A 14,570-nucleotide genomic window follows, 5' to 3' on the forward strand; every position below is an offset into this window, starting at 1 on the left:
CCCAGGCAAAGGAAGCCTCAAAGTGGGAAGTAAGGGAGGAGAATGAGGCGGTGAAGGTCCCAGGCAGATGGTCTGCTTACAACCGACAGGTGCAGTGTGTGAAAACACTCAGTGGCTATCTGCATTCACAGGAAAGTAAACCTAATTTATTGAAACATAACCATGGTGGGAAACTGACAGGTTCCTTCTAATGCTTTTTAGTCCAGAAATAATTAAACACAATTAGCAGTACTAGAAGGAAATGAATAGTAAACAATTAAAAAGAAGACTTCATGAGTGATTAATAAACACCAAACTCCCCATACCTCCCCCAGGGTCTCTTGCTACCTTACCCCTCCTGAAGTTCCTTTAGACATGTCCAGTATTCCACAATAAAATTATTTTTTGGAAAATTATTCAATAAAAATTCTGAAACTCTCAAGAGCATATTTTTCCTTTGAATGCTAGCTAAATATTATTTGTGAAGGTCTTCCTAATTTGAAGGACAAAGATAACGATAACAATAAAAATAATCGTCGACATTTATTAAATTTTCACGATGGTGGGCAGAGTGTAAAACACTTTATTCGCATCGTTGTATTTAATTCTTACGACAACCCAAGAAAGTTGGAGTTATTGTTAACTTTGTTTTACAGATGAGGAAACAGGCTCAAAGAGGAGAGGGGACCTGCCCAAGACACCAAAATTTGAAAGTGCAAGTCCTTGGATCAAACAGAGGCATCTTTCCTTAAAGCCTGTGCTGATAACCATTCAGTTATGGTATTTTCCCTCTAAGCACAGATTTTACCCAGCCTAGTCCTTCTCTCCTAATCCAAGACAATGATCTACTACTACAAATGGCATAGCAATTGTGCCACTTCAAGACTACACTCATCTGGAAAATAGCAAGAAGGAAAATGACTTTCATTAAAAACTCCCTTTCAGAAAAGTTCTTTTGCCCTTTTAATTTTCCTTCAGGTAAGAGCTGCCTGCCACCTCCGGGATCAATCATCACAGCTTCACATTACCTTCCAGGAAGCGGCCTGATCAAATCATCCAGCAGTGACACCCCCTCCTCCACCCAGTTAAGGTAGCTTAGAGGTGCGGGCAGACTGTCTCAAGTGACACCCCTTCCGGGACTGCAATTAACCTCAACAAATGAAAATGCACAGTGTCAATCCCTTCTGACATAAATATGCTCCAGAGGTGCTTCTAGTTTGTTTCCCTCCAAGCACTACATCAAATGAAAGAGAAGAAAGCAAATTCGCAAAGGCTTCAGGGAATACTCACTGCTCCCCAGGGGCCGGTCCTCCACTGGTTTCCTCCGAGCACGTGGGTGCGGCTAGGGCTGACGCTCCTGGGGCGATAATCCTCGTTTTGGAAAGGGTGCTGAGCGAGGCCACCATCTGGGGTCCGCTGAGGGCATGGTGACATGGAACAGTCCTGGTCGGTTTCCGGGATATAATCCGGGTCACACTCGATTTGATCGATCACGTGGTCACTGTAGTTGACACAGACCACTTGCCGGGTGGTCCTCCCTTGCCCGCACGTCACGGAGCACTACATTGGACGTTCAGAAAGAGAAAGGGTGGTTCAGCCAGTCGCTCAGGCCCAAAACCCTGGCATATCCCCGTCTCTTTTTTTCCCACCTCATGGTCACTTTCATGGAGAAGCCCTGTTGGCCCAGTATGCAAAATACATCCCCATCAGCCGCTTCCCACCATCTCCGCCATCACCTCCCTAGTCCAGGCCACCGCCTTCCCTTGCCAGGACTATTGCAGTGGCCTTTCAGCTGGGCTCCTGTTTGTAATCTTGACGCTTTCCTCCCAACCCACGTCTGTTATCCACATATCATAAACCATGACCCTTGCAAACAATAGTCAGATCATGTCATTCACCTAGTGACTTCCCAATCCACTGTGAATAATGTCCACAGTCCTTACCTTGACCTAGTAGGCCCTTCATGATGTGGCCACCGGCTACCTTTTTGACACATCTCTTATCACTCTCCACACTGCACTCCAGCCCCACGGGCCTTATGGATGCTTTTTGAGCAGGCCAAGAACACCCCCGTCTCAGGGTCTTTGCAGCTGCTCTACTTTCTGCTGTACAACACGGATATCCATGTGGTTCACTGCTTCATTCCATGCAAGCCCTGCTCAGTGCAATGTGAGGCCTTTTCTGACCACCTTGTCTAAAAGCACATCACCTCTTCTGCCATTACTGTGTTTGACCTTTTTTCTGGTATGTATCAGTATCTGGTGCTATATCATATATTTATATCTTTATTTGCTCATTGACTGGAATCGCTGTTGGAATGATCTTCAGAAAGGCAAGGACTTTCTAATTTGTCAGTCACTGCTCTTCCTAAATACCTGGTGAGTAGACAGATGGATCTGATAGATGTACGTGTGTATGTTTGGAAGCTCAGGGCGTGAGAGTGAGATTATCTACCATTTACTGAGCACCTTCTTTGTTCTAAGTATTTAACAGACAGAATCTCAAATAATCCTTACAACAGCCTTATAAGGTAGATATTCTTTTCGGCCTCTTTTAAGAGCAGAAGAAACTGAGGTTCAAGGACTAACAGCAGACTGCTCAAGGTCATGCAGCCAGTTAATGTCACTGTCTGGATTTTTACACAGCCCTCTCTGAATCCAGCTCTCAAATTTCATATATGTATTACGGTATTTATTGAGATATTCATCTCCATTCTCTTCACCTGTCCTAAGCTCTGTATTTCCTGGACTCGGGAGCTTTGGCAAGACAGAAAGCAGGAGTTACCTGAACACAAAGGTTTTTCTACTTTTATAAAAGTCCACAGGTGGTTCCTGGTGTGCACACGAGGCTGGGTCCCCAGCATTGCCTGAGGGTTCCTACTTCTCACTCTCGGCAGGGAAGCCAGAGGCACAGGACTTGAAGGGACCACGGGATGCAGGAGGCACCCAGATGCAAGTTGAGGCCCTGCCCTTATTCCCCCCAGTTCTCCCTGCTACTTCTGGTACTCCACAAGCCTACTACTTTCTAATGGGACTTGGCTCAGTTAAGACTGCATTTTCCAACCAGCCCAACAGGATGTGGGCTTAAGGGGTTGTAAGTTGACTTACACATTTTTAAAAAATGTGCATTTCTTGCACATCTGGCTAAGATTCATACCAGCTGCACATACGCGGAGAAGAATATCTCACAACCAAGTCCAATTCTAAAACAGGACCCGTTGACCTTGGGGACCCACGACTAGTCATCCCCCTTGCAGCTCCCCCAGTCCCCTCCCAATTCCAGAGAATTCACTTGCTTACAGGGTTCCAGTCCAGAGCCTTCCACCGCCCACAGGGGGTCACAGAACATTCCTCCTTGGCCACTGGCCTAGGGAGGGTTGCACAGGCACTCTCGTCAGCCACAGAGCCATCCTCGTCCCGACAGCTGACATATCTCATCCGGGTACCTTTTCCGCAAGTGGCTGAGCACTGGGTGTTGGAATAAAACAATGCAGAGATGTTATCTGAAACAGTCACTCACTGGATAGAAACCTACTTTCTCAAGTCGTGTCAGAGAACGTCTGCCTTCCCTCCCACCCTCTCTACTTCTTCCGTTCTTACTGGCGTCCAAGACCCAAATCGCCACTGGGTCCTTGGAGCACTGTGTGTGCTTCTCCTTGCTTCCGGGGCAGCGGGGGGAGGGTGACAAGATGGTAATTCACAGTCCTAGACGCGGACGGGAAGAAAAGGCCAAAGTTACCTTTCAGTCATGGCGTATACAAATATAAGGACTAAGAATTCTAAGATCTCAGACTTCTGGGTGATTTGGGGCAAGTCACGTGACATCTCTCAGCCCCAACTACAAATTCAACTGTGAAATGGGATATAATCTGAGTCCCTTTGTGGGTGCCTTAATACAAAACCACATTCATTTACCTGTTTGTGTGAAGAAGATATTGTAAAATGACACACAGTTTAGGAAAGAGCAGCATACCCTTTTAAAATTAACTGTTTATTTTTGGAAACATTCGGCAGGCCAATTTCTGTTCCTACATTTCGGTTCACTTCCTAATCAGATTTTGCTAACCATGAACTTGCTTTCCGAGTGTACCCGCAGATAGCTCCTGAGGCCCCAAAGAAGGTCAACTCTAGATACAAGAGGTGTATTCAATATCACAAAGCCTAGAATTTATATCACACCCCTCAATCACTCAGAGGCAATTCCTATGATGGATTGAGGTGATCCATGCGTAGGTAATATTCCCAGATTTCCAAATGGGAAATCGGAAGTACACACCTGTTCACAATCATTCCCAGCCTCAGTGGTTATCAAATGTTCTTGGATTAAATACATACCCATTAAATGCCCAGGATGCCCTGGGCACAGTGCAAAGTGCTGGAGGCTCAGTGCTGTAGTGACTTTAGGAAGCTTACCAACTGAACAGGATTGGTTCAGACCTTGCCTATTCCTCTGCCTGGGGTCCAAAGAATGGCACAGGGAACTTGTCGCACAGTGAAAAATTTATTCATGTGCTGCAGCTGCAGGAGCTGCCCTATAGTCAGTCCATGGATATTACTGAATAACTTGGAAACGTATGTTGTGAATCTCTAAGGGAGTCGCTAAGACCTTACTTTCTGCGTGTTTAGATGTCGCAGCTAATTCCCAGGCATTTTTCATGAAGTGGGTTGGAACATTTCAATAAAAAAAATAAAGATGACACAAGTCACAAGCGGTGTTTGGTTAACTGATCAGCAATGACAGCATGAACAACACTGCCATATTCATTTCCTTTTTTGAGACCCTGCATCCATCAACAACACATGTTGCCAAGTAGCAGACTGAGGGCACTCAGAGCTGAGGCAGTACAGTGGCCAGATGGGGCCTCAGAGCATAACTTCTGGGTGTAGTCTGGGTTCAAATCCTATCTTCCGCAATTAGCAAAGCTGATCTGCAAACCCAAGTCTTCTCTTTACATATTCTCCTTACACAAATGATGCCAAAATCAAGGTCCACATGGAATAGCGTGCTGGTGAATGATTACCAACTAGCTCTCTCGAGAAACAAGGCGTGCTTGTGTGTGTGTATAGATATGTATGTGTATATACATATATACATACACACATATTACATGCACCTATGCATGTATATATATGCTTGTTTATAAGTTTTTCTGATATAAAGAACGTGTAGCATAAAATTTACAAATAACAATAAAATATACAATTCTTTATTTTAAATTTCATAGAGCCAATTGATTCTCACAGAATACTTCTGTTGTTTTTGCTGAACTCTTGAATCTGTGGCTGAACGATGGTTGTCGTTGCTGGACAAGTGTAGTTCTGACATGAATGTCAGTTGATATTTTGTTTACATTTAAGAGTATCGTGAAAGAGAAACAATGAAGATGCATGTCAGAAATTCACTCATTCACCCAATGACATGAACAATTTCTTTGCTGAACCAGAAAATAATTTTCAAATACCAGAAAAATATTTCCTTATTTTTTTATGCTATTTACAACATAACAGCTGCAGACACAAGACTTTTAAAAGTTTAGTCTGCATTATTAACATTTGTTCCCTCACTTTTTTGAGTCTAAACAATCAATACAACAATCAATTAAACTCTGAATTACAGCATCTACTGATTTCTGTGGTGTAAGTACTCTCACCATGGTCAATTTCAAGCTACCAACTTGGTATCAATGAACACAGAGTTAAAAAGGGATGTGCAGTAGCTCACCACTATACAGTATTTCCACCATGCAAATACGTACAAATGTAATGTAAATCAGAGTAAACTACAGGAAAATAATTAGAAAGGGAAAAGTATTTCTCAACTTAATTTTTAATATCATCTATTTATTTATAGGTTTTTATTTTCAATTTTTAATAATGGCTGTATTTAACAACCAGCTTGCAAAATTTCTGAAAATTTACCAACCATCGCTTGTGAGCTGGAACAAGCCAGCTCCAGCACATGCAGCCTGAACATATGATACTATTTGCCAAACCCTACATTGAAATCATTAAAAAAATCTGAGTTCAAGAAAACCAGCCCAAAGAGTCACCTTTGCCACCCAATAAGAATCAGAATTAAGCCTACATACAATTCCAATAAGCAGAGAAGAACAAAACTGGTACATCAAAATATTAGATCCAGAATGTAAAAAATAAGTAAATCCAGAACAATATAGTTAGTCTACTGTTTCCCCTACCTACATACTTAACTATGAAAGGACTTCAGTTTTGCCTGAGCTCCTGGGAAGTTTTGGCATCAGTGCCCAAAGCCAATAACTGATTTGGACAAAGGAAATTTACCTGGGTATCAGTTGGTCTAGTTGCTGCATTGCAGTCATTGTCATCCACCACTGACATGTATGTCCCAATGATGCATTTCACTGCTCTTAGCTGGTATCCCTGTCCACAAGTGACACTGCACTGGGGGAAAGAAAGAAAACAGAAAGTATATACAACCTAGCCAATGTTCTCTTTCCCTAACTTTACCTATTACATTCTACAAGAGAAAAAATATTTCCATCATAGTGGGCCAGAGGGCTGGCACTCAAAGATATTAGGTAAAAGCAGGTAATCCTACTCTGTACAAATTATACTGATCGATTATCAAGATATTACATGGAATTATTTCTGCCTCCCATTGGAATTATGTTTGTAGGAGTTCAGTTCCTTGACTGTGAACCCCTGGAAGGAGGGGAGTACATTTCAATCATTTTTACATCTTTCACACTATACCTAGCAGAATGCTGTGGCTAAAATAGGTACTTTATATAGTTCTTATCTGACTTCTGGAAAATTTTCCTAAAGCAATTATCAGAGTTTGCATGAATATTTTTGTATAAGAATGGTCTTTGCAATATTATTTATAAAAGGCAAACTATTAGAAACCACTTAACTAGGCAAGAACCAAAAGTCAATTAAATGCATCATGGCAAACAGATCATAAGGAAAATGTAGCCACTAAGCCTAATTGTTAGATTTAAAAAGCATCTAAAAAACAATAAGTAGAGGGAGTGACGTCATGGAAATGGCAGTTCAGGAAGCTCCAAGAGTTGATCCCTCCACTGCAGCAACTATTAAGCTGGCAAAAAATGGCAGAATCTTTTTTTTTTTTTTTTAACTCTGGAAGCTAATCAAACACTTAAAGCAACTAGGTGAGTGCTTATTGCCAAATTTCAGTAGGAAAGTGTTGAGACATTTTTGCTTATTGCCCCCCTGCCATATTACACGTTCCTCTCAAATGCACATGGAACATTCTCCAGTACAGACCATATATTAGGCCACAAAACAAGTCTCAATAAATTTTAAAACCCTGAAATCCCACAAAGTATCATCTCTGGCCACAGTGGAGTGAAGTTAGAAAGAAATAACAGGAGGAAAACTGAAAGATTCACACATATGTGCAAATAAAACAACAGAGTCTTAAATAACCAGTGGATCAAAGAGGAAATCACAGAGGAAATTAGAAAGTACTTTCAGATGAATGTAATAAAAAATAAAACATAAAATTTATGTTTTAATAAATATAAAGATGCAGCAAAAGCAGTGCTCAGAGGGAAATTTGTCTGTAAACACGTATATTATTAAAAAAACAAGATCTCAAATCAATAACCTAACTTTACACCTTAAGGAACTAGAAAAAGAACTAAACTCAAAACTAGCAGAAGGAAAAAAAAAAAAGACTAGAATAGAAAAACAACAGAATCAACAAAACCAGAAGTTGGCTCTTTAAAAAGATCAACAAAATTTATAAATCTTTACCTAGACTGACTAAAATGAGAGAAGACGCAAACAACTAAAATCAGAAATGAAAGCAAGAGCACTGCTGCTGACTCTACAGCAATAAAAAAGGATAATGAAAGTACGGTGAACAATTATATGCCAACATGTTAGACAATCTAGATGAAACACACAAATTTCCAAACACACACTAATTGCCCAGAAACACAAAAATCACAAAACCTGACTTAAAAAGAAACAGAAAATTTGAACAGACCTATAAGAAGTAAAAAGATTGACTCAGTAATCAAAGACCTCTTAATAAAGAAAAGTCCAGGACCAGATGGCTTCACTGGTGAATTCTACCAAACATTTATAGAAGAATTAAGTACTATTCACAATAGCCAAAAGGTGCAAACAACCCAAATGTCTGTAGAGGGATAAATGGATAAATTACGGTATATCCATACATGGAATATTATGCAGCCATAAAAAGGAATGAGGTACATATGTGTGCTACAACATGGATGAACCTTAAAAACATCATGCTATGTGAAAGAAGCTGGAGACACAAACAGTCACACATTGTATGATTCCATTTGTACGAAATACTTAGAATAAGTAAATCCATGGAGGTAGAAAGCAGATTGTTGGCTGCAGGGGTGAAGGGGAAATGGGGAGTAACTGCTTAATGAGTATTTTGGGGTGACAAAAATGTTTTGGAACTAGATAGAGGTGGTGGTTGTACAACATTCTGAATGTACTAAATGCCACTGATTTGTTCACTTTGGTTAATTTTGTTTCGTGAGTTTTACTTCAATTAACAAAAAATTGATTAAATATAATCCTATTTTTAGTTTTTAAAACATAAGGAGACAATTATAAATGTATTAACTCTGCAGTGTAGAGCTAGGAGTGTGGTTTTCTTCTTTTTGCTAAATTACTTTTTGCAAAACTTCTCTTATGAACATGTGTTATTCTTCAATATTTTAAGAAACAGTCTGTTGCTCTGAATTGCATGTTCAGTCAAAGGAAGGACAAATTTCTGGCTAGGACTGACCTGGTATAAACACACATAAAAAAATAAGCCTTTTAGTTCCAAAAGATGTCATATTCAGATCTTAACAGTGGCCCTGAGCTGTGCTCTCCTCCGGTTATTATTTACAAGAGGTAGCAGATATAGACAAAAAGGAGGCAAGATCTGGGGCATGAGTGGACTCCCCCTGTTTAATAAGCGTGATCAAACATGATCAACCATTCTGACCAAGGATGCTGTGTAATGGAGAGGAAGAGTGCCAATGTGAACGGTAGAAATTGTAAGGGTGTAGTAATAAAGCTGCTCTCATTTACTGCACCCATGTTGGAAATGAAGACGTAAGCTAGGGAAGAGGCTGTGGCTGGATAGGGTGGAGGGAGAGTCATTCTTAAAGAGATTACACAAGTGACAGCAAGCAGCTGCTTTGCTTCTCTTGGGAACGTGGAGTGCTACTTAAATAGTACCCAGAACGCTTTTGCTTCTATATTAGGAAAGACTTAATTCCAAGAGTAGTGGCTTCTTAAATGCAAGCCCAAGGGAGACTTTCACTCTCTCCTTTAAGAACAGTTCAAATGACTGTGAAACCTACACTGGGGGCTTGGAAAAGATTCTTTCAAAGAGAGATGATTCCTGTAACCTTTGATCTAATTAATTCTGTTTGAAAAGTCTGAATAATTTATGAGAGGTGAAAGTAGGAATCATGACACTGGGAGCCAAAACATCCCTTCCAAATCCCAGTCCAGACCCTCCTGCCAAAGACACTGGCGCTGGATCACATTCTGTAACAGACCCACAGCTGCACGCTAGTAGATAACATCAGCCAGGCACGAGATCTGTTGTGAATTTGTTCAAATTCGTGTGTGCTCAAGCTACAGTTTTAACCCAAGGGCGAAGACACGCACGTGGGTCTGGAAAAGGAATAATCAGCTCCAGGAGGCCAAGCGGCAACCCTCAGAAGTGGGGCAAAATGGTTGCAGAGTTTCCATCACTTGGCGCCACGGAGGTGCAGTGCGTGCCACATGCCATAGTGGTTAAATCCCGGCCGCTGGAATGTCCCTCTGCAGGCCCGCTCCAGATAAGAAGGAAAGAATGTAGTTAAGAACTTTATCATTCAAAATACCTGTCCCCAGGGACCCGCCTGCCAGGACGCACATTCTGGCTGCTGACAGGTCTGCATGGAGGCTGGCTTGGTCTCAGGGTCACAGATTCTATCGTTTAATCGATCTTCGCCGAACTGACACCAGACCTGGCGGTGCTTATGCCCTTTTCCGCAGGTGACCAAGCACTGTAATAAAAGGTACAGCCAGTCAGGGTCATTTCTGAACAATGTACTGTGGTTCCTGGGGATTAGTCATTGATTAACAGGACCAGGTGTGCTCTTTTCCCACAGCAATTCCTCTCAGTCGTTGCAATTTGTAAATACATCAAGGTTCATGCTTTTCACGCATTCACTCATTCGTTCATTCATTCTGTATTTACCCAGGCTCTGGGCCAGTTTCAAGCACAGAATAAACTTAACACAGCATCATGCTCTGAAATCCTGAAAAACAGCATTCATGGTTTGGTAGCGTAAGAGTTAAAGGTGGGGAATTTACGAGTCACACTAACCTAGTTTTTAATCCTAATACTGGTTTTTAATCAGCTGTGGATACTAAGTGATCTCCCTGTACTTCAATTTTCTCATCTGTACAATGGGGAATACAATAATGCCTACTGCCAGGAATTGTGAAAACTAAATAACAAAAATCCAAGTGAAGTACTTAGCACATGCTCATTCAGTGAGTCTTAAATATAATCTAAATAAATAAATAAATAAATATAATCATCATTATCTACTTTCATTGTAGAAAACTTGAGAAATACAGAAAGACACAAAAGAGAAAACTATAACAATCCCCAAATCTCACTACCTATCCTAGGGATAATTATTATTAAAATTTTGCTGTTTTCTTCCCAGTCTTTTTAGCTATGGAATGTTGGATCATACTGAATATATACTTTGATATCTCCAACTTCCATTTCATTAAGTATTTTTGCAAAGGTTTGTTACTTAATTTGAGATGATACTTTAGCTAGTATTAGCTATCTAAGTAGAATTTAAACCCAATACCTTCTTTCAGCTTTTTTTTTTTTTTAACTAAATACTAGAATTGAAGCTAAGGCCACTTAGTTAACAGAGAACATAAGAACTAGGTTTGTTGTTAATTTGTCCAGGAGTCAGACACTGTTAATCACATGCACTGTTACTTGTCTGCCATTTCAGAGGCGTTAATAGTATTCTTTTACGATTCAGATTTTATTTAATGTTGAAAGTAAACAGTTAATATTGCACTTACACGGATGAGATAAGGGAATGGATGCAGAAGCTGTAGCAGGGAAATACCTCTTTCCCCACATTCCTGACTTGGCCCATAAATAAGGCAATTTCTGTTCCCCTGCCACTTGCTCCCCTGAAGAAAGGTGGAGGGGGGCACTTGCTCAGTGAGAATCTCACCAGGAAGCATTGACACTGTCTATAAAAGCAAGTTGCTGTCCTCAGGCCACCTATGCTACACAATGGAGGGTTAGCCTTATGCTTCATCGGGTAAGGGACAAGCAAAGCATAAATCTGGAATACTCAGCCTGCTCCTTTCTCTTTTTCCCAAGTTTTCCACTAGCAACTAGATGGGTAATCAAATAGGTCACTCACTGGGGTCTAATTCTCTTATTTCAAAGATAAGAAATCAGGGAATCTTATTTTTGACTTCAGATCGAAGCCAATGCAGCTTTATAATTAACAAAGAAAGCCCTGATTTCCTTTATAGCAACTTCGCCAGGGCTCAAAGAGGAGGGAAGGTGAGAAGCTGGAGCTTCAAAAATCACCAACAGAAGCTACTATGGCGGGTGATCCAGATAAACCCACTGTGACTCTGAGGTCACCAGTGGACCAGTCATGTCCAGTGAGACAGTCATGGGGCAGGTGGAAGACTGGAGTTGTTTCCTCAAGAGGAGGTGGGAGAAAGGTGCAGCTGGTCTAGCCTTGAACTGACCTGGGGGAGACTCAGAATTGAGTATCGGAGATGAGCTGGGGGAAATAACAGCCTTCCCATCTCACCTCTGACCAGTCTCCTGATTTCCACTGTGGACAAGGGAACTCGTTGCACTTCTGAATGGTGACTTTCTCTTGATGCGTGCATTTGCTATCATCAAGTACATCATTACGGGTGTTAACACAAATAGCCCTTCTCCTCTGGGTTCCACCATCACAGCTTTTAGAACACTGAAAGGACAAAAAAAATGAAATAAAATTATTGCTGAGTTTCTCATCAAGCATGCTCAAGATACTGGCTAGGCTGGCTTGTCTCTTCCAGTCCTTAAGAAACAACCAACCAACAAAGCCTGGTCAATTCTAGTTGTTATTTTAGGGGTATCTGTTCATGTTATCAATTTATTTACCAGGTTTATACCAAAGTCAATATTAGCAAACTGGCAAAGGAAAACAAAATTGGACATAGCTTGTGGGATATGAAAAAAGTGTTCTGTTGAGTTGTTCCACCACTCCCAATTTTCCACATGCCATGCCCATGTCAGACATTACAAATCAATCATGGTACTCTTCTGCAGTTTTAATGGGGGCAGCCATTATAAATCAATCATGGTACTCTAAATGGGATTTCTCAATGCAGCTCTGCAAGGAGCCATCATCAGCTAATCAGACTTACTCCAAGAAGAAGACTCTCTGAGTGAGAACCAACTTACTTCAGTCCAAGCAGAATAGCGCCAGCCACCCGTGTTACATTCTCCTGAGCATTTTTCCCGGTTGCTTGGTTTGGGGTGACTGCTGCAAAAACTGTCATCAACCTTCTCGGTCTTCCCATCTAGCCTGCTGTATTTGGCACAGTAGATGTCTAATGTGCGGTAACCCAAGCCACACTGGGCACTACATTCACTCCTGCTGGCCACGTGCCACCTATGCATAAACAACGGGGAGAAACCAACATTTCTATTAAATATATATGTCTTATCGAGACTCGACTGGTGGAAGAGTTGAGCTCTGTTTTCTTCCTTAACTCAAATACCATGAAACCCAAAGCCACAGTCAGTTACTGAAATCCAATTTAAAACCAGCATTTCCATGTATTTTTCATGGCTGCCAATGTACACGTTAAGTCACAGAGTGACAGTCAGTGGTGCTATGTTTGTGAAGATTCTCTCCCGATACAGTCAATCTGAAATTCAAGCAACCAAAAAGAAAAAAAAAACCATTGGAATTCAGCAGAGCAAAAAAAGCAATTTTATATTTAAAAGGTTCATGCAACCCAGCCTTTCATTTGTCAAGGAGGCTGCTTTAACAGGGAACCACTGTTGGAAACACTGAAACCTCCTTTATGTGGGCCTGTGCTGGAAAATGCTCAGTGAACATCCTGGGAATTAATAAAGGAATGGATAATTTGGACTATAATTGTGAATTTCAAGTATGCTAGACTGTGTACATTATTATCTGTGAATAAAGACTATAAGTTGCTTGAAGCCATGGACCATAGTCTATATAACTCAATTACAATTTTTTTTTTTGGCTGTTTAGCGTCTTAGTTGCGGCACACGGGATCTTTGTTGTGGCACATGGGATCTTTCGTTGTGGCACATGGGCTTCAGAGTGGGCGGGCTCAGTAGTTGCGGCACGTGGGCTTAGTTGCCCAGCGGCATGTGGGATCTTAGTTCTCCGACCAGGGATCGAACCCAAGTCCCCTGCTTTGGAAGGTGGATTCTTAACCACTGGACCACCAGGGAAGTCCCACAATTTTTTTTTTTAAAGACTAATTTTTTTTAGAGCAGTTTTAGGTCCACGACAAAACTGAGAGGAAGGTACAGGGATTTCCCACATACTCCTGTCCCCACATACGCAGAGCCTCCCCATCATCAGCACTCCCCACCAGAGTGGGACATCTGTTACAACTGATGGACCTATGTTGCCACATCATTACCAACTAAAGTCTATAGTTTACATTAGGGTTCACTCTTGATGTTATATATTCTATGGGTTTAGACATATGCTTAGTGAATACATATCCACCATTACAGTATCACACAGACGTAAAAATCCTCTGTGCTCCACCTATTCATCCCTTCCGGTCCCACGATTATTCACTTTTAAAAGTAGATTTGAATCTACAAATTTTTGTCAACTTTATATCCCTAGTACCTATAAGACTTTTTTGGCACACAGTAGGTGCTCAGTATGTACTGATAAATCAAGTGGTTCTTTTAATGCTCCAGCAACGGAGCCAGAGGTTAAAAAAGAAAAAAAAAATGCTTAAAATGAATAGAACAGTCTAAAAAATGAGCTTGAAACGTGTTTCGTTGATCAAACTTAGCAATCCCAAAAGGATGATTTCTTTATAATCTTCATTTGAATTTGCTCTTGACCGTTAATTCTCTCCCGCTCATAAACTCCGTGGTTTGCCAAATACCAATGCCCTAAGAGTTCTCCCTTCTACCCTCAGGAAGACAAGAGGAGCACTGGACACACGCTTATCTTGGAATTGCTCACAAATGCTCAAAAGTAGGTCAGAGTTGACCCACTCCTACATTTGGCATGTAAAGTGGGCTACTGAGATTTTCCATGAGAGTGACATAGTATTTGGAGGATTTATTTCTAACCGGAACATGTTACATGGGGATTGTAAAACAGTGCTTTATCTCATCCTGTCAAAGTTTAATCTGGGCAAACTCTCACTTCCCTAAGGAAGTGAGGCAAAAAATGTGGACCAATTCAACAGAGGCATCTGGAACTTTCATCTGCCCTTTGATTCTCAGCTACCTTCTCATTGCCTTCATCATTTCCTCGTGGAAGGGTTATT

General features: G+C 41.2%; 1 protein-coding gene across 4 annotated transcripts in view; it reads right to left on the reverse strand.

Annotated features, from left to right (window-relative positions):
• Nucleotides 1–14,570, reverse strand: part of ADAMTS9 (ADAM metallopeptidase with thrombospondin type 1 motif 9) — a 221,351-nt gene that overhangs the window by 137,383 nt on the left and 69,398 nt on the right. For all 4 annotated transcript variants that reach the window (XM_061197111.1, XM_061197112.1, XM_061197110.1 and 1 more), the window contains 7 exons: nt 12,469–12,679; nt 11,825–11,989; nt 9,851–10,015; nt 6,279–6,398; nt 3,579–3,683; nt 3,279–3,446; nt 1,270–1,539 (listed from right to left, as the gene is read on the reverse strand). In XM_061197111.1, the coding sequence (XP_061053094.1) occupies nt 1,270–1,539; nt 3,279–3,446; nt 3,579–3,683; nt 6,279–6,398; nt 9,851–10,015; nt 11,825–11,989; nt 12,469–12,679 (1,204 nt within the window). The remainder of the gene's footprint in view (nt 1–1,269; nt 1,540–3,278; nt 3,447–3,578; nt 3,684–6,278; nt 6,399–9,850; nt 10,016–11,824; nt 11,990–12,468; nt 12,680–14,570) is intronic.

The sequence above is a fragment of the Eubalaena glacialis genome, chromosome 7, assembly GCF_028564815.1.
Source record: "Eubalaena glacialis isolate mEubGla1 chromosome 7, mEubGla1.1.hap2.+ XY, whole genome shotgun sequence".
NCBI lineage: Eukaryota > Metazoa > Chordata > Mammalia > Artiodactyla > Balaenidae > Eubalaena > Eubalaena glacialis.